The 25,886-nt window shown below is 44.4% G+C and overlaps 1 protein-coding gene across 2 annotated transcripts in view; it reads right to left on the bottom strand.

The window, feature by feature from the left end:
- SLC37A2 (solute carrier family 37 member 2) overlaps window positions 1-25,886 on the bottom strand; it is a 1,507,897-nt gene that overhangs the window by 1,412,100 nt on the left and 69,911 nt on the right. For both annotated transcript variants that reach the window (XM_069224551.1, XM_069224550.1), the window contains exon 2: window positions 13,200-13,281. In XM_069224551.1, coding sequence (XP_069080652.1) covers window positions 13,200-13,281 — 82 coding nt within the window. The remainder of the gene's footprint in view (window positions 1-13,199; window positions 13,282-25,886) is intronic.

The raw sequence follows: 25,886 nt of genomic DNA, 5'->3' as shown, positions 1-25,886 counted from the left end.
ACACAGAGAAAAACTCAGCAGGACTGGCGTTCTCTTACATTGCTCCCAAAGCAGGGAACAGCCTCCTACTCCACATCAGAGTTTGACAAGGAGCAGAAGACCTGGCTTTTCAGCTAACCAACCTACCATAGCCATGGCTAGGCAAAAACACCAACTCAGTGCCAGGACACCCTTGTTGGTGATCGGGCACTTTACAAATACACATAACATAATGGATGTAAGAGTGGAAAAAAAGAGAATGTAAAATGCTTAGTGAGAGATGAGAAGTGAAGTGATAATGCAGGGGTGAAATGGATATAACTATATATTACAGTGGGCTGAACCAGCAAGCAGAGGTAATAGGTTAGGCAATAACTGATGTGAAATGTACCGTATGGAGGGTGAGAGGTTGATATACAAGGGCAGAGTCGGCAAAAACACACACAAGGCTGGAAAGAAAGTGTTGGAAATGGGGTCTCTGGTTGGCAGGGGTTTGCAGCCTGTCCAAGTAGGGACCCTCAGTCTAGTCAGAGTAAGGGAGTCACACAGCTACAACAACCCCTGCTCACCCCCTTGGTAGCTGGGCACAAGCAGTCTGGCTTATCTCAGATGCAATGTGTAAAGTATGTGTGTACACACCCATTAACCCCTTCACTGCCAGGCCTTTTCCCCTCATGTGGCGAGCCTTTTTTTGGCTATTTGGGGCAGTTCGCGCTTAGGCCCTCATAACTTTGTTCACAAGCTACCCATGGCAAATTTGCTTCCTTTTTTCCCCCAACATCCTAGGGATTCTAGAGGTACCCAGACTTTGTGGGTTCCCCTGAAGGAGACCAAGAAATTAGCCAAAATACAGTGAAAAATTCGTTTTTTTTAAAAAAAAAAAAATGGAAAAAAGGGCTGCAGAAGAAAACTCATGTTTTTTCCCTAAAAATGGCATCCACAAAGGGTTTGCAGTGGTAAAATCAGCATCTTCCCAGCTTTCAGGAACAGGCAGACTTGAATTAGAAAACCCCATTTTTCAACACAATTTTGATATTTTACTGGGATATACCCCATTTTACAATTTTTTGTGCTTTCAGCCTCCTTCCAGTTAGTGACCGAAATGGGTGAGAAACCAATGCTGGATCCCAGAAAGCTAAACATTTTTGAAAAGTAGACAAAGTTCTGAATTCAGCAAGGGGACATTTGTGTAGATCCTACAAGTGTGTCCTACAGAATATAACAGCTGAAATAAAATAATATTGAAATTGAGGTGAAAAAAAAAAAAACAGCAATTTTTCTCCACGTTTTCCTCTAACTTTTTCCTGCGATGTCAGATTTTTTAAAGCAATATACCGTTACTTCAGCTGGACTCTTCTGGTTGTGCGGATGTATAGGACTTGCAGGTTCATCAAGAACCCTAGGTACCCAGAGCAAATAAATGAGCTGCACCTTGCAATGTGTTTTCATTCTATACCGGGTATGCAGCAATTCATTTGCTTAAATATAAAAAGTGAAAAATAGGTATCATGAAAACCTTTGTATTTCCAAAATGGCCACAAGATAAGGTGTTGAGAAGAAGTGGTTATTTGCACATCTCTGAATTCCGGGGTGCCCATGCTAGCATGTGAATTACAGGGCATTTCTCAAATAGACGTCTTTTTTTCACACTGCCTTACATTTGGAAGGAAAAAACGTAAAGCAAGACAAAGGGCTATAACACTTGTTTTGCTATTCTTTGTTCCTCCAAGTCTCCCGATAAAAATGGTACCTCACTTGCGTGGATAGGCATAGCGCCCGCGACAGGAACTGCCCCAAAACACAACGTGGACACATCACATTTTCACAAAGAAAACAGAGCTGTTTTTTGCAAAGTGCCTAGCTGTGGATTTTGTCCTCTAGCTCAGCCGTCACATAGGGAAACCTAGCAAACATGTGCAGTTTTAAAAACTAGACACCTAGGGGAATCCAAGATTGGGTGACTTGTGGGGCTCTGACCAGGTTCTGTTACCCAGAATCCTTTGCAAACCTTACAATTTGGCCAAAAAAAAAACACTTTTTCCTCTCATTTTGGTGACAGTTCCGGAATCTGAGAGGACCCACAAGTTTCCTTCCACCCAGCGTTCCCCCAATTCTACCGATAAAAATGGTACCTCACTTTTGTGGGTAGGCCTAGTGCCCGTGAAAGGAAAGCCCCAAAACAGTATCTGGACACATCAAAATTATCAAATAAAAAACTACCTGTTTTTTGTTGGGGGGAGGGGGCACCTGCGTTTTTGGTCCTGGGATCAGCAGCCATCTAGGGAAACCTACCAAACTCAGACATTTCTGAAAACTAGACACCCGAAGGAGTCCAGGGAGGTGTGACATGCGTGGATCACCCAATGTTTTCTTACGCAGAGCCCTCAGCAAACCTCAAATTTAGTTAAACTAATCACATTTTTCCCACATTTCTGTGAGGGATCACCGCACTGGGACAAATTTCCTACCACCCAACGTTCCCTTCAGTCTCCCGGTAAAAATGATACCTCACTTGTGTAGGTGGGGTAAGTGCCTGTGACAGGGAAGAGCCAAAAACTTGACTAAATTGAGGGGGAACCAAAGCGGCTGGGCAAAAGGGCAGTTTGAATAAGAACATTTTTAGGCTGACAAATGCAGCAAAATCTTTATCGGTATAGATGAGAATGCTGGGTGGTAGGAATTTCATGGATTCCGGAAGGTTCCATCACAAAAATGTGGGAAAAATGTGTGATTTTCAGCAAAGTTGGAGGTTTGCAGGGCATTGTGGCTAAGAAAATGGTGCGGGTGTTGTGAAGCACACCACCCTGGAATCACCCAGATGTTTATTTTTCAGATGTGTCTAGGTCTTGTGGATTTTTCTACATGGCAGCGTCCCAAAGTCCAAAAAGTGCAGTCATCACCATTCCAAGGGGGACGATTTTAAGTTAGCCAAGCTCTCATGGCCCCAATGTAAAACCAAAACCCAAAATAATCAAATGTCCTCTTGCTTGCCATGGGATAAGATGTTTTAGTGAGCGGGAGAGAGCTGAAAGACTGCTACCCCCTTCAGTTGGGGTATGGGCATAAACAGGCCCATACTGATTGGTAGGCACCACCCCACTATTTTTATTTTTTATTAACTGGCATCTAGTAGACTTTCTGCCCCCGGGATGTGGATCGGGGGTAATTGCCCTATCTGCCCACTGGTGGGCAGAACAACTTTGGCCCAATTTATTTGGGGTGGTGATATGGCCATACCCCCAACCTCTTATTTTGATAAAATAATCTGCCCTGGTCTCTGCTGGCCTTTCTGCCTCCCTGGGGGAAGATGGACCTTTCAAAAATAGGCCGATATGGCCAACAGTAATGTGCCCCCATGAGGAGTGACCCTTGTTCAAGTGGCTGCCCCCCCCAAACAAAACACACAAATCCCCGGTACCTCAGTGGTTTCTGCCCCCCTTGGGGAGCAGAAATAGGCTGATCTGCCCCAAAGGGGGGCAGAAATGGCCTAAATAGAATGTGCCCTCCCTGGGGAGCGTCCCTTGCACAAAAGGGCTGCTCCCCACATGTCAGTAACAAAAAAAACTAAAATTCCCTGGTGTCTAGTGGTTTCTGCCCCCCGATCTGCCCTAAAGGGGGGCAGAAATAGCCAAAAAGAAATGTTGCCCCCACCCCAGGGAGCGACCATTGCCGAAGGGGTCACGCTCCACATATCAAAAATAAACATACAATAAAAAATTATCCCTGGTGTCTAGAGTATAATAGCTAAAAATAATTTGCCCCCCTGGGGAGCGGCCCTTGCCCAAGGGGCCGCTACGCTCATGTCAAAATCACAAAAATACAAACTCCCTGTTGTCTAGTGGGCATTTCTGCTGCCCGATCACCTTGCTGAGAAAGACATCAAAGGAAAGGCCTTTCCTTTTCGTGGAGGGCCAGGCCTATGATGAAATCAGCGCGCAGACATCATCAGACACCACGGGGTGGGGGGGGGGCAGGTGGTGGCAGGGGTGGAAGGGGAAGCGATTCACCTTCCATCCCTGCAGTGGGGGCGCAGAGACAAGGCTCATCCCCCATGAGTCGGTACCAGGACGTAACAGTTACTTCTTTGGCGCCTCAGTGTGGCAACCAAGGACGTAACAATGGTGAGAAGGAGGCTGTACAAGAGATCGAGGCTAGAGGCTACAGGAGAAGAGGGCAGCTGAGAAGTGAGTGGACATTCGGTAGAGTATGTCATGCACATGGAGTGATCTGACAAAAACTGATCCTATGCAAGTATGTAGGTAGCAGGTTCAGGGAGGCAGATCTTGCATTGGAGATTGGAAGACCAAAAGGTGTTTGGTTAAATACCTGGGGAGGGACTGGAGTTACTTGTGGAGGATGAAAATGGTCTTGCATTCAATATCTTGTCAAACAAGATGGATTTTCCCAAGGCCAGGCACAATTTGGTTATTACTTCTTAAGCTAAATTTGAGTTGAGCGGCATGGTTCTGGTCCCTCTGGAACTTGGAAAGTGTCTTCTCAGACTCTAAACTACAGGTTTCTGGTATTACTTTCGTGTTTTGTTTTTTTAAGTCAAGCAACATCACCCTCAACCTACCTACAAATTCGTCAAATATTAAATATCGACAGATGTGAGACTAGATCTAGGAACTCTTGCGAACAAGTAGGTGGTGCCATCCGCCTCCATCCTGAATTTGCCCCACCAAGGACATGAAAACACAGAGCCACATATAGGTGTCATCCCAGTATTGTAATGGCAGTGTATCTCCTTCTATCCACACCTCCCAGTCCATAGCAAGGCTGACAAGATTTAAATGAACCTGGTAGTGAGAAAATGTAACTGAACCCAAAGTCCACTCCACAAAACGGTGAGCCAAGTGGCATGAAAGAAATCTGCGGGCAAACAGAGTATCCACCAGACATAGCATTGCCAAATATAGCTTATTTTTATGATGGATACTTCAACCTACAGGCTCCTCAGCCTTTGAATCAGTATCAAAACAATGCCCCTCTCAAAGGAGCTGGGTCTAATGAGTAGGCTTACAACAGGAAATCCTACATAATGAATGGGCAACAATGTTCTCCCCACAGACTTGAGAAACAATGTAGTTGGCCCTGAAGAAAGTATGGGCAGAAGCCCATGTAGCTACTTTGCAGATGGAACATCCCAAGCTAAATCCGTAGTTGCAGCCTTTGTCCTATTGGAATAGGTCACAAGCTTATCAAGAGGGTGCTTTTTAGTCAAAGCATAGCATAGTTTGAAGTACCGGATTACATATCAACAAACTTTGGTTCTAGACCACATCCCACTTCCTTGCACTGGTAAAGCCAAAAATCATCAGTGTGGTCCCCTCCTTACTGCATGTTGCAGGTCAGATTGGTTAACCTCTCCTCTTCTTTAGATGAATAGATGATTCCTAATCAATCTCTCCCAACTCTTGTGGCATAGTGTCCCACAGTTTAGCCGCTAATAGGGTCTAAACCCGACCTCCGAATCTTGCTTTACGAACTCTGGGAATACATACTAAACCCTGTTTGAAGGAACAGAGTTCTCTACCCAGGGATATGCTCTAAATATTTTCTATAGCTATAGAGGTCCTTTTCTTATACACAGCTCTAAAAGTAATCAACAGGCCCTTAAATGTAATCCTCTGGTTGACTGGTAGCTAAACAGGTTTTTTAACGCCCACTTGAATAGACTACCTTTTGGGGCAGTTCAGGATCAGGTCAGCCACTGCATTCTGAGCCAGCTGTAACTTGTTTACTGGCCGCAATGGGACCCCCGATAGAGCATCAACATAATGCAGTCTGAAGGTCACCATGGAATGCATAATGTATTTTCGAGTATAACCAGGTCGAAATTACAGATTATTTTTTAAAAACCATGAGTGCAGAGAAACATGTATGTGAAATTCCCCTCACTTGCAGTTTACACGAGATCGCTGTCAAATTGTATCCCTAGATTTCAAGGTACGGATGTTGATCAGGTGTTCACCAAGATCTTTAGGCCGCAGCCTCATGAGGTCCAGAGGAGAGATCGACAAAAGACAAAAGAACTAAACATTTTCTGAGTTGGATTAAACACAATTGCTCTGTGTGCAGCTTGCTCCAGTCGAGAGACAGCCGTAGAATTTCTCCACTTCAGAGTCCTTAACCTGCTGGAAAGCAAGTATGAGTTGGATATCAGCAGCATAGCAGAGAATATTATAGACCCATGCTATTTTTAAACCCTGAACCTCCTTGACAGCAACCACATTATCTTTGAGAATGACCTAGGGCGAGGTTATGTTAACTGTAAGGGAAATGCAAAATGTTTATACTTTCATCACTTAATGAGTTGGGAATGTGAGGTACTTTTGTGCTTTGAAGCTTTTAAAGAACGCCAGGAGCAGACAAACATTTTCGTGCAAACGATTAACTATTTAAAAAAATACATCTCCCACATTCTATTTAATTTCTCAGGGCAGTTTGACATGACTGTCACTATGAATAATATCTAAGCTCAATCACATTTCTGAGTGATTACATTTATTTATTGTCCGTCCACTCTTGGGGGCATATTTATACTCTGTTTGCGCCAAATGTTCGTCAAAAGTTTTGACGCACATTCGGCGCAAACACTGCCCCATATTTATACTTTGACGTCCGACTCAGCGGGCGTCAAAGTTCCACCATGTGCGCCATTTTTTAGAAGGGTGAACCAGCCTTGCGTTAATTATATGCAAGGTAGGCGTTCCCTTCTAAAAAATGACTTTAAGGCCTGTGCCCCATATTTATACTGTGAGGTCATTTTGACGCACAGGAGGGGGCAGGCCTTAAAAAACGGCGCCCAGCCTGATGGGCGCCGTTTTTTTAACGCCTGGGTCGGGCAGGCGTTAAGGGACCTGTGGGCTCAGAAGGAGCCCAGAGGTGCCCTCCCCTGACCCCAGGGACACCCCCTGCCACCCTTGCCCACCCCAGGAGGACACCCAATGATGGAGGGACCCATCCCAGGGACGTTGAGGTAAGTATTTTTTTTTTTTTTGTGGCATAGGGGGGCCTGATTTGTGCCCCCCTACATGCCACTATGCCCAATCACCATGCCCAGGGGCCATAAGTCCCCTGGGCATGGCCATTGGGCAAGGGGGCATGACTCCTGTCTTTGCTAAGACAGGAGTCATGTCAATGGAGGGTGGGAGTAAAAAAAAAAAAGCGCAAATCGGGTTGAGGCAGATTTTTTGCCTCAGACCTGACTTGCCCCATTTTTGGACGCCCAAACTCCATTTTCCCCTACGCCGGCTAACGTCATTCAATAAATAAGGTGCCCGCATGGTGCTTTGGAATGGCGTTAGCCGGCGTTAAACTTTTTGACGCACAACTGCGTTGGCGCAGTTGTGCGTCAAAAAGTATAAATATGGGCCTTGGTACTCTGGTTCCCTTGTTTGGTCCCTTTGGGTGCCGGCCCAGCTGAGGTTCGCTCCCTGCTGGGTGTTTTCCTGGATTACTGCATCCTGTCTGTGGTAAGGGTGACTGCACTGAGGGAATTGAGGACAACAGTCTTTCTGTTTTGGGCGTCAATTTTCTTTGTAAGCCAGTAGGTCCCAGCGTTATGGTATTAATGGTATCTGATAGCGGTGGTATCGATATTGATGGCATTGGATGTGGCGATACTGTAGTCAGTGATGGAGTGGTTTGTGACAGTGCTGTGGTACTGGTGGTATTTGTGTTGGTGGGGGTGCAATACACAAAAAGCTAATTAGGAGACCATGTCAGAGTAAGGTGCAATTTGGTTCATTACAAAAGCATAAAAACACACCTGCTGCAATAAAAGAAAATTAAGATTCATTTTTCTATGTGATGCATGTGTCAGAAAAAAACTTTATGCGACATAATGTGATGATTGGGTGCACCTTTTATAAGTACAATAGTCCCTTGTGTACTGTTATTTTGTGTTAAGGTTATTTGTATAGCGCCCTAATCACACAAAAGGGTATACAGGTGCTTAAAGCCAGTGGGCAAGCTTCTGACGCCTGAAGCCTCGATCAAAGATATAGGTTTTCATCTTCTTGTGGAACCAAGAAGCAAAGAGGAAACTTATGTGGAGGGAAAGGTTGTTCCATGCTTTGGGGGAGAAACAGGAAAAGGATCATTCTCCAGCTGTCGTTTTGCCAATTCGGTGTATGCTTGCTAGTGATTGGGAGGAATGTAGAGGTGTACGTGGTTGTTCATGTATGCAGGGCCAGTTTTGTGAAGTGCTTTGTAAGTGAATGTGAGCAGTTTCAATTGGGTGCATTTGTGGAATGGGAGCAAGTGTAGTTCCCTGAGATATTGGTGATGTCGGTGCGGCCAGGGAGGTTGAATATGAGTCTTGCTGCCATAATTTAAATCGTATGAAGCCGGTTCAGTAGCTTCTTGGTGATTCCTACTTACAGCGCGTTGATGTAATCTGATTCTGATGGTGATCAAGGTCTGATGATTAAAAAATCTTGGTGTCCTCCAGAAGCCATTAGAAGATCCCCAGTAGCATCTTGCGGATGTGGAAGCAGGTGGAGGACACTGGGTTTACTTGGGGTAGGAGGCTGGCCTGGCTTATAGTGGGTACCCTGTGGTACTTACACCCTGTGCCAGGTCCAGTTATCCCTTATTATTAGAATAGAGGTGTTTCTAGCAGCTTAGGCTGATAGAAGGTAGCTATGGCAAAGCAGCTTAGGCTGAACTAGGAGACATGCAAAGCTCCTACTATACCACTTATATCATATGCACAAAATCATAAGCAAACACAATACTCAGTTACTAAAAATAAAGGTACTTTATTTTTATGACAATATGCCACAAGTATCTCAGGGAGTACCCTCAGTAAGAACGTAAGTAATATACACAAGTTATATGTACACAAACCCAAAACAGGTAGGTAGTAGTAAGAAAAGTGATGCAAAGAGTGTAGAATTACAAAAGGGTGCAATAGGTGAACATAGATCTAGGGGCAACACAAAACCATATACTCCAAAAGTGGAATGTGAATCACGAATGGACCCCAGACCTATGGGAGCTTGTAGAGGGTCGCTGGGACTGTAAGAAAACAGTCAGGGTGTCCAAGATACCCCACCCCAAGACCCTGAAAAGTAGGAGTAAAGTACACCTACTACCCCAAAAGAGCACAATAGTCGTGATAGGGGGATTCTGCAAGAACCACAAACACCAGCTAAGCACTGAAGACGGATTCCTGGACCTGAGGACCTGCAAGATAAGGGGACCAAGTCCAAGAGTCACAATAGTGTCCGGGGGGTGGGGGGCAGGAGCCCATGAAACCCCAGATGTAGGTGTAAGGAAGCTGCCTTCGGTTGGAAGAAGCTTGGAATTCTTCAACACGAAGAGGACTAGGAACTTCTCCTTTGGATGGAAGATGTCCCACGTCGCCATGAAGGTTGCAGAAGTGTTCCCACACAGAAATACCACAAACAAGCCTTGCTAGCTGCAAGGGTCGCATTAGAGGTTTTTGGGTGCTGCTGGGGACCATGAAGGACCAGGATGTTGCCCCTTGCAGGAGGAGACCGAGGGGGCGCTCAGCAACTCAGAGAGCCCCCACAGAAGCAAGCAGCATCCGTAGAAGTACCCGAACAGGCACTTAGAAGATTTGTGAACCGGAGCTGGCTCAGAGTCACAAAGGAGGGTCCCACGACGCCAGAGGCCAACTCAGAGGGTTGAGCACTGCAGGACGGAGTGCTGGGGACCCAGGCTAGGCTGTGCACAAAGGAAATCCTGGAAGAGTGCACAGGAGCCGGAGCAACTGCAAATCACGCAGCACACAGGTTTGCAATCTGTGGGTGTAGTGTGGTCATTTTTATGTATCCTTTGCATGTTTGCTTCAGGCGTTAGGCCGTTGTGCACTTTGCCCTGGATGTATTTTATTCCTTGCTTGCAGCATAGAGCCTCTGTGCACTTTGCTCTAAATGCATGTTATTCAGCTTCGTACTGTTATTTTTCAAATAGCCAGTTCTACGGTCTTGTTTTATTTTTAATATCACACTGTTTAGCCTACTTCAGCACTGGAGTTCTCAATAACACATTCTTGCTCACTCTGGGTTCCAGTCAAGGATACAGTCTGGTACAATGCCGATAGACGTGGTAGGAGTTTAGTCTTTGGATACATTCTTGCGAAGGGACATTTTGTGATCACACTGACATGTTAGTTATAAAAACACTTCCTTGTCCTAATACACGCAAGAGGGAGATTCTGACCAGGGAACCACAACTAGATGCTGACTGCCCTGTTGCAAATGCTGAACCAGATCACAGGCCTGTGCTCAGGTATGAGGGTTGATGTCTTCCCGGGGAATCTGAAAGGCAAGTTAGTAGCTTAACATGCTGTGCTCGAAATATAACTTACTGAGAGAGAATAGAATCTATTAACACCATGATAGCGTTGTTTTTATGTTTCACTCATCGTGACTATTTCAATCCTACTGTGTTGTATGGTTCTGGTTATTGCGGCTCACGCCTTATTATCTAAAATGCAGTAGTTTTATTAAAAACAATCTATAAAACTTAAACTGCCTTTGTCATTTGTATATGAGATCATACTGTAAATGAGAGAGCTGGTTGGAACCTGAGTGACCACGACTTCCCTGAGAAGTTCTAATGATGTCATGCGCTCGGCTGCCCAATCATCTCTTCCCCTTGGGAGAGATGAGGCACTGCTAGTTAGCCGGAGCAAAACTGGATTGAAGGTGACAGAGGTCCTCTAAATGGGTCAGACTCACTCCCCCACACAAGGAAAGACACGGTTACCTAGAAATCCAGTAGTCTCATTTAGGATAATGAGAGCCCACGCGACATGGGGAGGCAAGGACTTACCGCCACCAAACTTGGACTGAAGGATCACTGCACTGTGGGAGTCACTTGGATAGAGTTCTTATGTTCCTGGGACCATGCTCTTCAGGATGAGAGGGGACCCAGAGGACCGGTGATGCAGTCTTTTGGTGCCTGCGTTAGCAGGGGAAGATTCTGTCGACCCACAGGAGATTTCTTTTTGGCTTCCAGGGCAGGGTGAAGGCAGATGACCCCCAGAGCATGCACCACCAGGAAACAGTCGAGAAAGCCAGCAGTATGAGGTGCTACAATGTTGCTGATAGTCGCCTTGCTACTTTGTTGCGGTTTTGCAGGCGTGCTGGAGCAGTCAGCGGTCGATCCTTGGCAGAAGTCCAGAGGGAAGTGCAGAGGAACTCTGGTGAGCTCTTGCATTCGTTATCTGAAGAATTCCCCAGAGGAGAGACCCTAAGTAGCCAGAAAAGGAGGTTTGGCTACCAAGAAGGGAGGATTGGCTACCAAGAGAGGTAAGAGCCTATCAGAGGGGGTCTCTGACATCACCTGCTGGCACTGGCCACTCAGAGCAGTCTAGTGTGCCCCCAACACCTCTGAATCCAAGATGGCAGAGGTCTGGGACACAATGGAGGAGCTCTGGGCACCTCCCCTGCGAGGTACTGGTCAGGGGAGTGGTCACTCCCCTTTCCTTTGTCCAGTTTCGCACCAGAGCAGGGCTGGGGGATCCAGAACCGGTGTAGACTGGCTTATGCAGAGATGGGCACCATCTGTGCCCATCAAAGCATTTCCAGAGGCTGGGGGAGGCTAATCCTCCCCAGCCCTTCACACCGTTTACCCCAAGGGAGAGGGTGTAACACCCTCTCTCAGAGGAAATCCTTTGTTCTGACTTCCTGGGCCAGGGCTGCCTGGACCCCAGGAGGGCAGAATCCTGTCTGAGGTGTTGGCAGCAGCAGCAGCAGCTGCAGTGGAAACCCCGGAAAGGCAGTTAGGCAGTACCCGGGTTCTGTGCTAGAGACACAGGGGATCATGGAATTGTCCCCTCAATACCAGAATGGTATTGGGGTGACAATTCCATGATCTTAGACATGTTACATGGCCATGTTCGAAGTTACCATTGTGACGCTATACATAGGTAGTGACCTATGTATAGTGCACGCGTGTAATGGTGTCCCCGCAGTCACAAAGTCTGGGGAATTTGCCCGTAACGATGTGCGGGCACCTTGGCTAGTGCCAGGGTGCCCACACACTAAGTAACTTGGCACCCAACCTTCACCAGAAGAAGGTTAGACATATAGGTGACTTATAAGTTACTTATGTGCAGTGTAAAATGGCTGTGAAATAACATGGACGTTATTTCACTCAGGCTGCTGTGGCAGGCATGTGTAAGAATTGTCTGAGATCCCTATGGGTGGCAAAAGAAATGCTGCAGCCTATAGGGATCTCCTGGAACCCCAATACCCTGGGTACCTAACTACCATATACAAGGGAATTATATGGGTGTACCAGTGTGCCAATGAGAATTGGTAAATTTAGTCACTAGCCTGCAGTGACAAATTTAGAAAGCAGAGAGAGCGTAAACACTGAGGTTCTGGTTAGCAGAGCCTCAGTGACACAGTTAGGCACCACACAGGGAACACATACAGGGCACATACTAGGAGCACTGAGGTCCTAAAACAACATACATACAGTGAAATATGGGGAAAAATGCCAGGCAAGATGGTACTTTCCTACACTTGGGCCGTCATGCCAAACTTTTTGTCTATAATGATTTCCAGGTTTCTTGCTTTTTTGGTGGCTGGGTGTGGTTGCGAGGTTAGTGGTACACTAGGTGGAGTCCTAGGGGAATGTCTTTCCAAAGATCACTACTTCAAGATTCCGAAAATCACTACTTCAGCCATGTGAACACACTTTAGGAGGCAAAAGGAAATGCTCCACTGGCTCATCTAACATATGACTGACAGCGCCTCAAATTAATCACTGAAAGAGGCTGATCAAAATGATCTAGTGGTTGAAGTGCGCCCAGTCGAATCCCACTGTGCATACTACAAGCAACAGATCTTGCAAACAGTGCTATTAACTCAGAACAAAACAAAAAAAGCAGATAACAGAAATTCCTATATTGGGAAACAAAAAACTGTAGCGCTTTGCAGGAGATGCTTGTATAAATGCCACAGTAGGTACACACAGAAAACACGTAAAATGCAATTTTAGTGAAATCATCCAAACGCAAATTGAGAACAGCAGCATTTTTGTGGATGGCTTACACAGAACATCTCGATGGAAAACAAGTTCTTCTGGAAAACAACTTATGCACATATTAATACATTAATGTTCTTGTATTACACTTGCATATATGATTGCTCAGCTACAATTATTTTTATAAAAAGGGAGTAAAACTTAAATATCTCTGGATACCCTCATCAACAACATTTAACACATACCTTAACAATGCTAATTGGCTTTCTTGAGAGGTGAAAAGCAGTGTAAAACCAAAATGTCAGCACGAGGATAAAACCCCGATACCTACAAGAGATAAAAACATGAGATAACTCGATTAACATACAATACCAGTAAGGAAAGAAATTCTGACATTACAATCACCTGTGAAACTTCATTCTACTGCTTAGCTTTGGACAGCGAAGATATAATTACACAGTATTCTTTGCTTAAATTATCATACTGTACTGGAACTGTAATCTGTCAAGTGAACACTGCAGTTCAAAGACTAGCCTATGAGAACGTTGAAATACTTGAAACAAAATTATATTGGTAGGGAGTCACACACCGTCTATCCCGATTAACTTCCCACAGTTAAGAGGTTCTGCCACAAAAGACTTCAGTTAGACCAGTCACATCACAGTGAGGTCTCAGTCAAGATTTAAGAGATTCCTTTAATCCACTTTAGAAAAAAATCACCCTCTTTGAAACGTGGACCATGAACTGAAGCAGTACCATCAGCTCTGGTTCAGCTGCTGAACTATTTTACTGCTAGGATATAATGGGAGTTATATTTCGTCAGACCGGATATCCGTCTCCGTTATAACTGAATAAACCCTCCGTCAAACTCTAAATCAGGCTCTTAGTCTGTGAAGAAGCAACAAGTTACTATACCAATTCCTCCCACTCTTAGAAACCAGCCTTTCTTCTGAGAATCCCTTTTAACTATACTCAAGCGTTTCAGTGCCAGACTCATCATGTAACGAATTTTGATCCTTCAAATGAAACAGATTTCTGAGAATCAAGGGTATTTAGCTATATAGAAGATAGAAAGTACGCAACACTTCAGTCAACAATGTAGCATTACGATTCTTTTTTTTCCAGAGTGCTAGCAAAATGAGGATGTAAAAAGGGAAGGCTCAATCGCCACTGAAATTATAATTTGCAGGCTGAGCATTTTAAAGCATGTTGTAACACCCCCAATTGTTTAGCTCTTTACCAGATTAGCATGCTCAGGCACTGTACTTGTCTGCATGTGGGTGGTTATATACAGTAAACTTCCAGAGATACTTACTAATTGAGAATTGATGCAGCCGTTTTAGTCTGCTAATGCCCCTACATACTTGTAAAACCACAGCCCTTCCTTTCAAAATACGGTTATTTCATTCTTCCTTTCCATCAAATAGTAATTCCTGGACCAAACTATGCGAAAGATTTTGATATATGTGGAAAAGCTCAACGCAAATGTTTACAAACTACACACAATGGAGATTTATTAACAACTGACCAAGAGGTGAAACGCGAAATAGGCTAATCACATCTTTATTTTGCATAATTTATTGCCAGATTGCGATTGTGACAGCATGCACGTTCTTAACACTAAGGATTTAGATTTGCTCTTAGGCCTTTCAGGTGATCACCTGCAACATTTCAAAGTGGGGCAAAACCTTATTTGACTTTTAAAAAAAAAAGAATCGTCTCAAAGTTAAATGTGAATAAATTATTAAATACATTATTGCATCAATAAATCTCGTTTGTCTGGTCCGAGCCAGTGTGGTCCAATAAGTGGAAACGCAGACTGTGATGGTTGGGACATCTTGAGCAACTTTCGGAAGCTTTGATCGTCTCCAATGTTAACGCAGTCAATACCATTACTATACTGGGATGCATACATGTGATCCAGAAGTAGACCAGCTCTGCTCTGGATAACTGCTGGTGGGGGGGTGGGGGGGGCACTGAAATCGTCAGGTTCACCCAAGAACTACCATTATAAAAGTCTGGATGAATAAAGGTGACTCATATCTTCTTGTGGTGCTTCTCGCTGGCCATGAGGTTTTTGCTTCAAGGTCATTCAGGGCCTTTGTATCGAGGCAATAACCAACAACCTCCCCAATCTTCCTGGATTAACCCGCACTCTTTATTCCTTTCTTTTGTTTCAAACTGTGGAGCCCAATCCACTTCAGACTGACATGCACCAAAATGAAAGCATCAATACTTGACCATGCTGAATCTTAGGGATTCAAGGACAAATAATGTACTGCAATGATTAGTACTGGATTCATTTACCTGTTGCATGCCTCTGTTCTACAGTGTTATTTCCAACCTGCACAAACATGACACCACCTATTGGAAAACTACTGGCAGACTGTTGGAATTATCAAGAACTACCTAACAGTATGAAGGTTTACTGCCATACCCAAGCAGGATATTGGTAAAACAGGTCCCTGAGCTTCACATGTCAAGTTCAACAACTAGCACCATGACTATCGGTAAAGTTTCTGACTCTCAAACAGTGCAGTCCATAACTGTAGATACTCAGGAGTACTTTCCCACTGACCTCTACAAGAAGGAAACAACTCTCGTTATAAAAGTGTTTCTCACTTACAGGAGGAGTCAGACATCTACCACATAGTAACACCAGCAAGAATGGCCTGGAAAGCCTGTAACATATGAATTAATCCAACTAAATATGAATACAAATGCAGTACTTTTAGGATAACATAGAGGCTACTAAGGGAATCTTCTGTGGCTCCTACTGTTCAAAGGTTAGATGAATCTTTAGGCCAGGCTATGAAACGTAACTCGCCATTAGCTCCAGGTGGATGTGGGTAACTCAGATCCTCTGTTAAGAAGCTGGCTAGACTTGAAAACCATAAAGAAATCACACATTGCCCGTTTCACATTTTGTGTCAGGGTGTGGTGCAGTGTGTGCATATTAAGAAATTAATAGAGATGTCAAATTGTTTCCAGGTAAGGTGGCAAATTAGGGAATAGTTTGAAACTCTTAACATGAACAAGAGGAATTCCTTGTATAGTTGGAAAGTAAGGGAACAGCGAACTGCAATAAGGTTATTTGTGGTGGTGGAGTGTGGTAGATTAGAATGGAGTGAAGTGCGGTAGTATGGAGTGAAATAGGTTAGACTGGAGTGGAGTAAATTGGTGCAGACTGGACTGGGACGTATTAAGGTAGATTGGAGTGGGGTAGATTAGGGAAGAGTGGATTGTGTTGAATTTGGCTAAATTGGAAAAGAGGGAGTAGATTTGAGTGGGGTAGAATGGAGTGGAGACGAGTAGACTGAAATGGAGTGGGGTAGCTGTGGGGTAGATTAGAGTAGGGAAGATTGGAGTTGGGTAGATTGGAGTAAAGTGGGGTAGATTGGAGGGGGATAGATAGGAGTCAAGGTAATTGGAGTGGGGTGGACTGGATTAGAATAGAGTAGACTGGAGTTGAGTAGGAAGACTGGACTGGGTGGATTGCGATGGGGTGCATTGGAGTAGGGTAGTTTGGGGTAGAGTGGGGTGGGATAGTTTGGAGTGGGTTTGATTGGCTGGAGTGGGGTAGATTTGAATGGTATGTGTGCTAGATGGGAGTGAAATGAAGTGGGTAGATTAGGTAGAGTGGAATGGAGTGTGGTAGATTGGGGTAGAGTGGAGTGGGGGGGCATATTGGGTGGATTGGAGTGGGCCAGATTGGAGAGGAGTTAGACAGACTGGTTGGGAGTGGAGATTAAAGTGGAGAGAGATTGGGGAATAGTAGAGTGGGGTAGATTGAAGAGTGGAGTGAAGTGGGGTAGATTAGAGTGGAGAAGATTACAATAGTGTAGATTGGAGTAGGGTGCACTGGAGTGGGATGATTGGAGTGGACTGGGGTAGAGTGGAGTGGGGTGGGGTAGACTGGCGTGGGGCGAGTTGGAATGGGTGGAGTAGGGTAGACTGGAGTGGAGGAGATGGGGTGAACTGGAGTGGGGTGGACTGGAGTGGGGTAGACTGTGGTGGGGTAGACTGTGGTAGGGTAGATTGGAGTGGGGTGGAGTTGACAGTGGGGTGGAGTGGGTTAGATTGGAGTGGAGTAGATTTTAGGAACTGGACTGAAGAAAACTGGAGTGAGGTGGGGTTGTGTAGACTTGGGTAGGGTAGATTGGAGTGGAGTATACTGGAGTGGTGCTAGTGGAGTGGGGTGGGGTAGATTACAGTGGAGAAGCCTTGGATAGATTGCAGTGGAGTGGGCTAAACTGGAATAGAGTGTGGTAAATTGAACTGGGGTAGATTGCAGTGGAGTAGGGCAAATTGAAGTGTAGACAGGTGTGTTGGAGTGGAGTAGATAGGTGTGGACTAGAATGGGTGGAGTGAGGCAGTTTGGAGTGGAGTCTGGAAGACTGGTGTGGGTTGGATTGGGGTACACTGGGGTGGGTTAGGGTCAACTGAAGTGGGGAAGATTGGACTGGAGTCGGGTAAACTGAGGTAGACTGGAGCAGAGTTTTTTTTTTAATGTCTTTATTCAGATTTTACACATAATTTCACACTCTTGTACAATAAAGAGACTAAGAAAAAAATTGACAGAATAACATCCTGATGAAAACCAGAAAAATTAAACAATAAAGTCACAGCTGAGGAAAGGGGTGGGTGGGAGAGAAATATTGTCCGGCACTCATATCCCCACTCCACTCACATATGACAAGTATTGCATCAGGTCGGAGAAGGCGAAAGAGGGGAGAGGATGTGCCCATTCCACCACGTGAATGGGTGAAAGGGCGGGGGAGTCAGTAGCTTGGGGATAGAGAAACACCATCTTCTTGCATATCTGTGGTTCCTTGTGTACTCGTGTTGGTCAGCCTGTCTTTTTCATGAGTCTTTGAGGGGGGGTGGCCACCAACGGATGTGCATCCGCAGGTCTCAACCACCCCACCTGTCCTATCCACACAACTGACCTAGATTGGGGTGAGGTGATGTGGTTAGATTGAGTGGCATGTAATGGATTGGAGAGGGGTGGAGTAAACTGGGGTTCAGTGGGCTAGATTGGGGTAGAGTGGGGTAGACTGTAGTGGAGTCAGGTAGATTGGAGCGGGGTAGATTTGAGAGGAGTGGGGTAGACTGGATCATTGTAGAGTGAATTTGGGTAGATTAGAGGTGAGTGGGGGAGATTTAAGAGGGGTAGATTGGAGTGGGGTAGATTAGGATGAATGGGGTAAATTTGGTGGAGTGGGGAAGATTGGAGTGAAGTCTATTTTGGTGAGGTGGAGCGGGGTAGATTGGAGTAGACTGGATTGGAGTAGGATAGACTGGAGTGAAGTAGATTGGAGTGGGGCAAGTGGTGTGGAGTGGAAGGGCGTGTTGTGTAATGAGTGAGTGGCGTACAGTGGAGTGTCATGTCAAAAAATGGAGTGTCATAGAATGGAGTGAAGTGGCAAAGAGTGGCGCAGGGTGGAGTATGCATGGTGTGGTAGTGCACTGCCATTACAGACAAACAATTTTCATGTGAAATTACCATTACATTTGCAGTGAAATATGGTTTTGCTGTGCAAAAACAATGTGTGCAAATGTCATCATCTGGTGTATTGATGTGTTTTGATCTTATTCAAATATCTGTTTCCACCACACCTCAGAACTACAAAAAAGGTGCTTCATTTGTACTAATTCTGATATATTCTGAAACATCAGCACAGTTCATTTTTTGTTGTTGTGTCCTAGGAACAAATCTCCATCCTCTCCTCTCACATGGGTATTCCCCAGGATTTTCACATATGTTCTCTCACTTTGAAGTCAGAGAAAGAAAAGTAAACACCAATCTCCCTCGAAGACAGAGCCTGCTGACATTTGACCTTGGTCTTTGAATGCACAGCAAATGTGACAAGATAAGAACAAGAGTTAAGGGCCTGTTTACAGAAAATGAGTTTGTGGACGAATACAATGAACAGGGTTTGGGCAACAGGAGGGACAAACGGAAGCTGGGCAGCCTTCAACAAATCAAGGCAGCAAATAAAAATCCAGAAAATGTGAGTTACAGACTACAAAGCCAATGGTCAGCAATGGATGGAATGCATTCCCAGCAAAGCTTTCAGAATGCCAACAAGAAGACTTAAGAAAACCAGAAAGCTGCACTGTGTTGTAGGCTTCTAGCTAAAACAGTTTTACGTACATACAAATTAAGGCACACGTCTTGTAATATTCAACACGGTGATATAATCTGCGTGTTTTATTTCACATTCACATAGCCATCTTCTTAAGCTCAAAAATGTCAACTCCTTATGTACTCCCTGTGTACCACATATTTTCATGTGTTGTGCAGTTGGATAACGTTCATCGTCCTGCCCCAGTGCCCTCAAGTGTTCACTAATCCTTACTCTAAGGAGGCAAATTTTGCATCCAATGTATAGAGGCTCACATTTAGATAATATGATATACACCACAAAAGTCGTACCACAATTGATGTTAGTTTGAATCTAAAAGCTCCGACTCCCAGCTACTCCAAAGTCCTTTTTTCCATGCCCACCTACAAACCCCACATTGGCCACATTTAAAGAAACCTTTATTATACTCAGATAGCAAATGGTGCTGTATCCGATATGTTGGGTAACTAGGACAAAGGCCACCCCATAAAGAGCATAGCTCTTCATGGGATGGTTTGGGGAGGGGTGGACCAGGGGATCGGGCGGCAGAATGGCAGACATATATTTTATACTGGGATGATATATTGATGACTGTTTCATGATATGGACAGGTACTACTGATCAGTTGATGGAGTTTTGTAACTATTTTAATGAAAATGATGCGAATGTCAGATTTACTTATCAATATAGTTCGAAGGATATAGAGTTTCTGGATATGGAACTCTTTATTGAGGACTATAGGATTCAAAGCAGACTATATAGAAAACCGACATTTCGTAACTTAATTTTACATACATTGAGTGCACACCCTAGGCACCAAATTCAGGCAATACCTTTTGGTGAGATGATATTGGCCAGACGAAATTGCAGTTAGGATGCTGAATTTCAAAAGTGTATACAGGACATGGGTCAGCATTTCAAATTAAGAAATTGAGGGGTTACCAAGCACAGGATATTAAGAAGGCGCAACAGAGGGCTATCTAAACCTCTAGGCAAGATATTTCGAGGTCCCACACTGCCATAGTGGATCGGAATGACAAAGACAATCAGGTTAATGACTGATAACACTGGGATCTCAATTGTCTTACAAAGAGTTATGAGACATCATTGGAATTTCTTAGTGCAGGATTTGACGTTAAAGGGCTGCTTCTCAAATAGACCTGAGATTACTTATTGGAGGGGAAGATCCCTGAAAAGCCTTGTTTGTCCTAGTTACCCAACCTATCAGAAACAGGACCATTGGCTATCTGAGTATAATAAAGGTTTCTTTCTTTAAATGTGGCCAATGTGGGATTTGTAGGTTGGAATGGCATGGAAGAAAGGACCTTGGAGTAGCCAGGAGTCGGAGCTTTCAGATTCAAACTAACATCAATTGTGGTACGACTTTTGTGGTGTAGATCATAATATGTAAATGTGATCATCTATACATTGGAAGCATAATTCGCCCCCTTAGAGTAAGGGTCAGTGAACATTTGAGGGCACTGAGATAGGGCGATGACCGTTATCAGATTCCACAACACATGACGATAAGTGGTACACAGGGAGTACATAAGGAGTTTACATTTTTTTGGGTTTGAGGCTGGAGTTTGAGCTGAAGAAGACAGCTATGTGAGTGTAAAATAAAACACGAATATTATATCACAGTGTTGAATATTACAAGACGTGTGCCCTAATTTGAACATATGCTTCAACAATCATCGATTGTTAATGTATGGGGTTCTGGGTGTGTTCCCTGTAAAGAGCACCGCCTTGTAAATAGTTTTGTATGGATTCCATAGTTCAGCTTAACAAAATCATTGTACGATTGTGAGCGCCAAATTTCCCCTTAAAACCACCCATTTGTGATTTAAATGTTTTATGTGACACTGGTATTAAACTAATGACTGCCCAGCTGTACCCAGTGTGAAAGGCTGCTTGCTTGACATTTTTATTATCTTTAAAGTAGGACATACACTTTTTTTATTAACTCTACTTATCTGTATTTTAGGTGACAGTTACTTTCGTCTATACCACGGCAAGAAATAACCATGTATAAATCTTTATATAAGTATCAAAAACATAAAACAGTAATAACTTCTCCCAATACCAAACTCCTACACACTCACAAGCCACAGTGAGAAACAGTCAATTTAATGTCCACCTCTTAACTATTTGCAGCATTCATCCTTAGCTTGTGTTTACTTGCTAGTTGTTCATTGGCTCTTTAAGCGTGATCTATAAGTGTGCAATGGATCTGTGTGGTATTATTCTCAGTACTTTTAGATCCTGAGGGCATGGAATATCTCTGAATTCTACAGATGGATATTCTATGAAAGGCGCTCAGTCAGTTTCAAAATCCCGTGCATAGCCTCCTAATGTAGCAAGATTTTCCTGATTCCCAGAATACTTCACACCTATGTTGCCCTTCTCTCACAGTGTAAATCTGAGTCTTACCCCATAGTGTAGCAAGAGCATTTGTGTATCTTATCCTCCTGCTAAGTGATAGTGTAGACACTTTGCCCTAACCTGCGGCACCAAAAGTGATAAGCAAACTCTATGAATTCATAAAGGGTAGCAATCTGTCAAGACCGATAGTAAAAGCTCTCTTGAAATCTAACGAATATGAAATCTCCTTCAGAGGGGTATGCCACCTTTACAACGCATCTTTTACCACACAGCACAATTATCATGCAGAGGTTGCCACGCAGGTAAGTACCACACAGCCTATTTTAAAGATATCTTTACAATGCAGTACTTTACCACGCAAGTAGGTTATATACAACATAGTACATCTCTCGCCGTCGGGGAAGGTAACAGAAATAATCAAATGAGTATAAGGAATCACCATCTCCTGGGACAAATTGGATCCACTAAAATCATTTCCATGCTGCCTTCTGGTTTCTGGCTAAAATTTTGGTGCCCATCATGGGTGGGTGGGACATCCTATGCAGCTTTCCTATACTGGAAGGTGGGCTACAAAAATGATTGACTGGGATGAGGATGAAGGATTAATTAATGTATTCATTAAGTCTATGATCTCTGTCCAATATTCTTGTAATTTGGGGCACTGCAATAAGAGTGCCTGGTCTGATTCGACTTGTGTAAGCTGAAGGGTATATAGTACTAAGCAGGGATGGCTCCTCCGCTATGGCAGAGGATCGTCGCCCCCGCCAGCAGTAGCAGATGCTTCAAACCTTTAGAAATAAAATGATAATAAACAGTGTTCAATATCGTTTCATTTTCAAAGGGGTAGGTCCATGGGGGTGACGAGCAGTGAGGGGAGTGCATAGAGCACTCCGCTCAGTGTGCATGTATGTTTGGCCGGCCGTCTCGGGCCGGCCAAACACACATGCGCACAAGGGCTCTCTCCAACCCAGCACTGTGTTGCTGAGTTAAAGAGTCGGCCCAGGCTCTCAGTCTGTGTTGGAGCACCCAGCCAGGGTGCTTCAGACAATCAGAACGCTGCTCTGAGCAGCATCATGATTGATGCAGGGCAGGCTGGGTGCCTGGTGTGCAATGGGGGTGCAGCGGCAACCAGGTAAGTACATTTTTTTATATATATATATATATTTTTTTATTTTGCTCCCCTCGCCCTGCCAGTTTGTCCAGTCTCCAACTGCGACTGGTACGAAGAACTATATTTGGCTTAGCTTCCCTTCCTGCTGCAATGTTACAAACTGTTGAGGGTCCTAATAAAATGGGTATTCATAAACCTTTCTTCTGGTAGTTTTTCCCCATTTCTTTCTCAGAATGTTTATGTCCGGTGACATCTCTCCTGTATTGGTGCTTATACGTTTAAAAAACAAACTTCTAGTCCCGTTCCTTCATCACAACCATTTGTCAAATTGTGTTATCTGTTCACTGGTGTTAGCAGTGTTTTCTTTCCAGTTCCAGTATGCCACATTCCGTTCTTAGTGCATCACAAGGGTTAAGCCATGCTCCCACAAAAATAGCTCCCACTCTTACATTGCCTTCTGATGACCACACCTTAAAAGGAAGTTTTATGTTGTGCCAGGGTGAAGTTAAGAATATGTATGTTTGGCATAACCAGTACTTTAAACGGGTAGTTACAAGTCCGGTACTCAGTACCTGCACTTTTTAAATTTCAAATGTAGAGTACCTGCACTGCTGCAATACCTTCAATGGGAGAGTACCGGCACTTCTGTGGCGCAAACCGGTACTCTAAAGAGTGAGTACCTGCACTTCTATTTTTCCATTTAAAGCACTGGATGTAAGCAGTGACAAAATGGTAGAAAAGACCAGTTGAAAAGCCACTTTGTCCTAAACCAACAGTGTAACTCTCATGAGGGGTAGGAATATAGTCCCCAGGTCATGTATACTTTTTCTAGCGACGAAAATTTCCAGAACAGCTATCAAATGATCTATAATGCACCACCACTTCTTGGTTTCTTCCTTTTTCCATTCTACCACAGAGCAAAGCTGAGCTGTCTACTACTATCACACCACATGCTTTAAGTTTGGTTAGCTGTGCTGGCATAACAGAGATACTTGTAACCGCTGTAATTTGAGAATGCTGACTGAGTCTTCTTGCGTCAGGATGGAAACAGGTTGGATCACATCCGAGTTCAAAATCGGCACATCAACAGCATACATGGTCATGAAGCATTTTCTTCGCCTATTTGGGCGTATGTATCCATCCCTACAGACCTCTGCAATTGAAGATATAAACCTCGATGGCTAAACGAATGGTAGCAAACATATTCCAGGGCAACCATAAACTATATATGAAGAGCAAATGTTAAAACTCTATAACCAACATTACAAATAAGTAGGGCTGAGATGAACAAGGTCACACAAATCTAGACAACAAAGCTGATGAGAACAATATGGTTCGTCACAATCTTATTATTGAAGGCTTTATACAGACAGAACTGTAAGAAGTATTTGGCTAAAAGATTTCTATGTCATTTTCTTCACATAATTTTAGACATAATTTGCTACTTGTCGTATTTTTTTTATACATGAAACATATTTGCTTTTATTTCATATATATTGTGCAATCTCTTATCAATAATGCAAGATGTAAAACTCTTAAAGTGTAGATTTTACTTAAGCTCAAAATCCATTAACGGGAAGTCACAGAGATACGGAATGGAGGCCTGAACGTTTATTTCTAGAAGTGGACTGATTTTGAGAATATTCCACTTTAGAAAGTTAGCCTCTTCTTCAGTGTGACACAAACAAATCAAATGACTATTGAGTCACCCCTGTTACATGCGGTCACCAGTCTTAAGAGAAGTTGGGTGAGTGCATAGGAACAGATCAGTCACGACAACTCACTTCCCCATCATGTGATGGGCCTTTCACACTCGGGCAAATTTTTGCCAGCTGAGTCACATGGCACACCAGCCTTTGATTTAGATAAGGCAGTGCTTTAATTTGTGCCAGTGTTAGTCACTTCCACTTATATGTGACACTGCCACCTATTTATGACAAGCCGCCACATGGTGGTGGTGCCATTCTATTTAAAAAAAAAACAAAAAACACACGCACACACACAGCAGCTAAGTTTTTAAAAATTCAATATAGAAAAAATAATACCAGGGTGCTCATGCCATTCCTACAGAATTGAATTACTTAGTATAGCCCAAACAGTCATAATGGTAGGACTGTAATTGCAAGTAGGTATTATAATCAGGGGTGCAGCTTCAGGGGTGTTACAACACCCCCCTAATAAATGTATTATCTGATAAATAGTAGGGTACAGGTGCTATCTGTCGAGTATGGTGAGATGTCGGTCAGGTTTCACTGGGAATTTTTAGATGCACACAGACAAAAATGCACACACATGCTCTCCCTCCCTGTTTTGAAAGTCTTCAAAAATATAGTCTATTTCACAAAATATTGTATTTTCGGTCTTAGTGCTGCTACCAGTCTGCATCCTCTCCCTTTCCACTGCCCTGAAGGCCTCTCTCATGCACCCTGCTTGTCATATAAAGTATTTAAAGATTACGGCCTCATTATGTCCCTGGCAGGGACATTTTGGAGAAAGGTACTGCCAACAGGCCGGCGGTACCTTTCCCCAAAATATGACACTGGTGGTTTGGCTCAAGCCAAACCGCCAATGTACCACTCCATCCGCCAGGACGGTAACAGCCACCGGGCTGGAGACTTCAGTCTCCAGCCAGGCAGCCGTCACTGTCCAACCCTTGGGATTATGACCCCCGCCTACCGCCATGGTTTTCGTGTCTATCTTACCGCCACGAAAACCATGGCTGTAGGCACTATCAGTGCCAGAGAATTCCTTCCCTGACACTGGGGAGGGGGGGTGGGAGACCCCTATCAGAGTCCTCTCCACCACCCCCCTCCCCCTACTGAACCCAACAACATACACACAACATACACACGCATACACACACTCATACCCCCATTCAAGCACACATGCATTCACACACACACCTCAACACACACTGACATACATTCTAGCACACACACATTCACACCACATAACATACATCCACTCATGCACACACGCATTCCACACACTACAAACCCACAAGTACGCACACACACACACAAACCCCCCCGTCAGAACACCCTACTTACCTGGTTGCAGGGGGTCCTCCGGTAGGAAGACAGGAGGGGTCGCTGCTGCCAGCGGCAGCGTCCGCCAGCAGAACACCGCCAGGCCGTATGTCTGAGGCGGTCTACTGGCGTGGCGCTGCTGCTGGCAGTCTCGCCACCTTACCGCCGTCATGACCGTAGCCGGAATTCCAGCTACGATCATAATATGCCGCGGACAGTAGGTAGCCACGGCGACGGTGTTTTGGCGGCCGTCACCTCAGCAGTATGCGGTCATTACCG

The sequence above is a fragment of the Pleurodeles waltl genome, chromosome 3_1 (genome assembly GCF_031143425.1).
Source record: "Pleurodeles waltl isolate 20211129_DDA chromosome 3_1, aPleWal1.hap1.20221129, whole genome shotgun sequence".
NCBI classification, from domain to species: Eukaryota; Metazoa; Chordata; class Amphibia; order Caudata; family Salamandridae; genus Pleurodeles; species Pleurodeles waltl.
The sequence above is the reverse complement of the archived record's forward strand: the minus strand, read 5'-3'. Positions and strand labels throughout refer to the sequence as shown.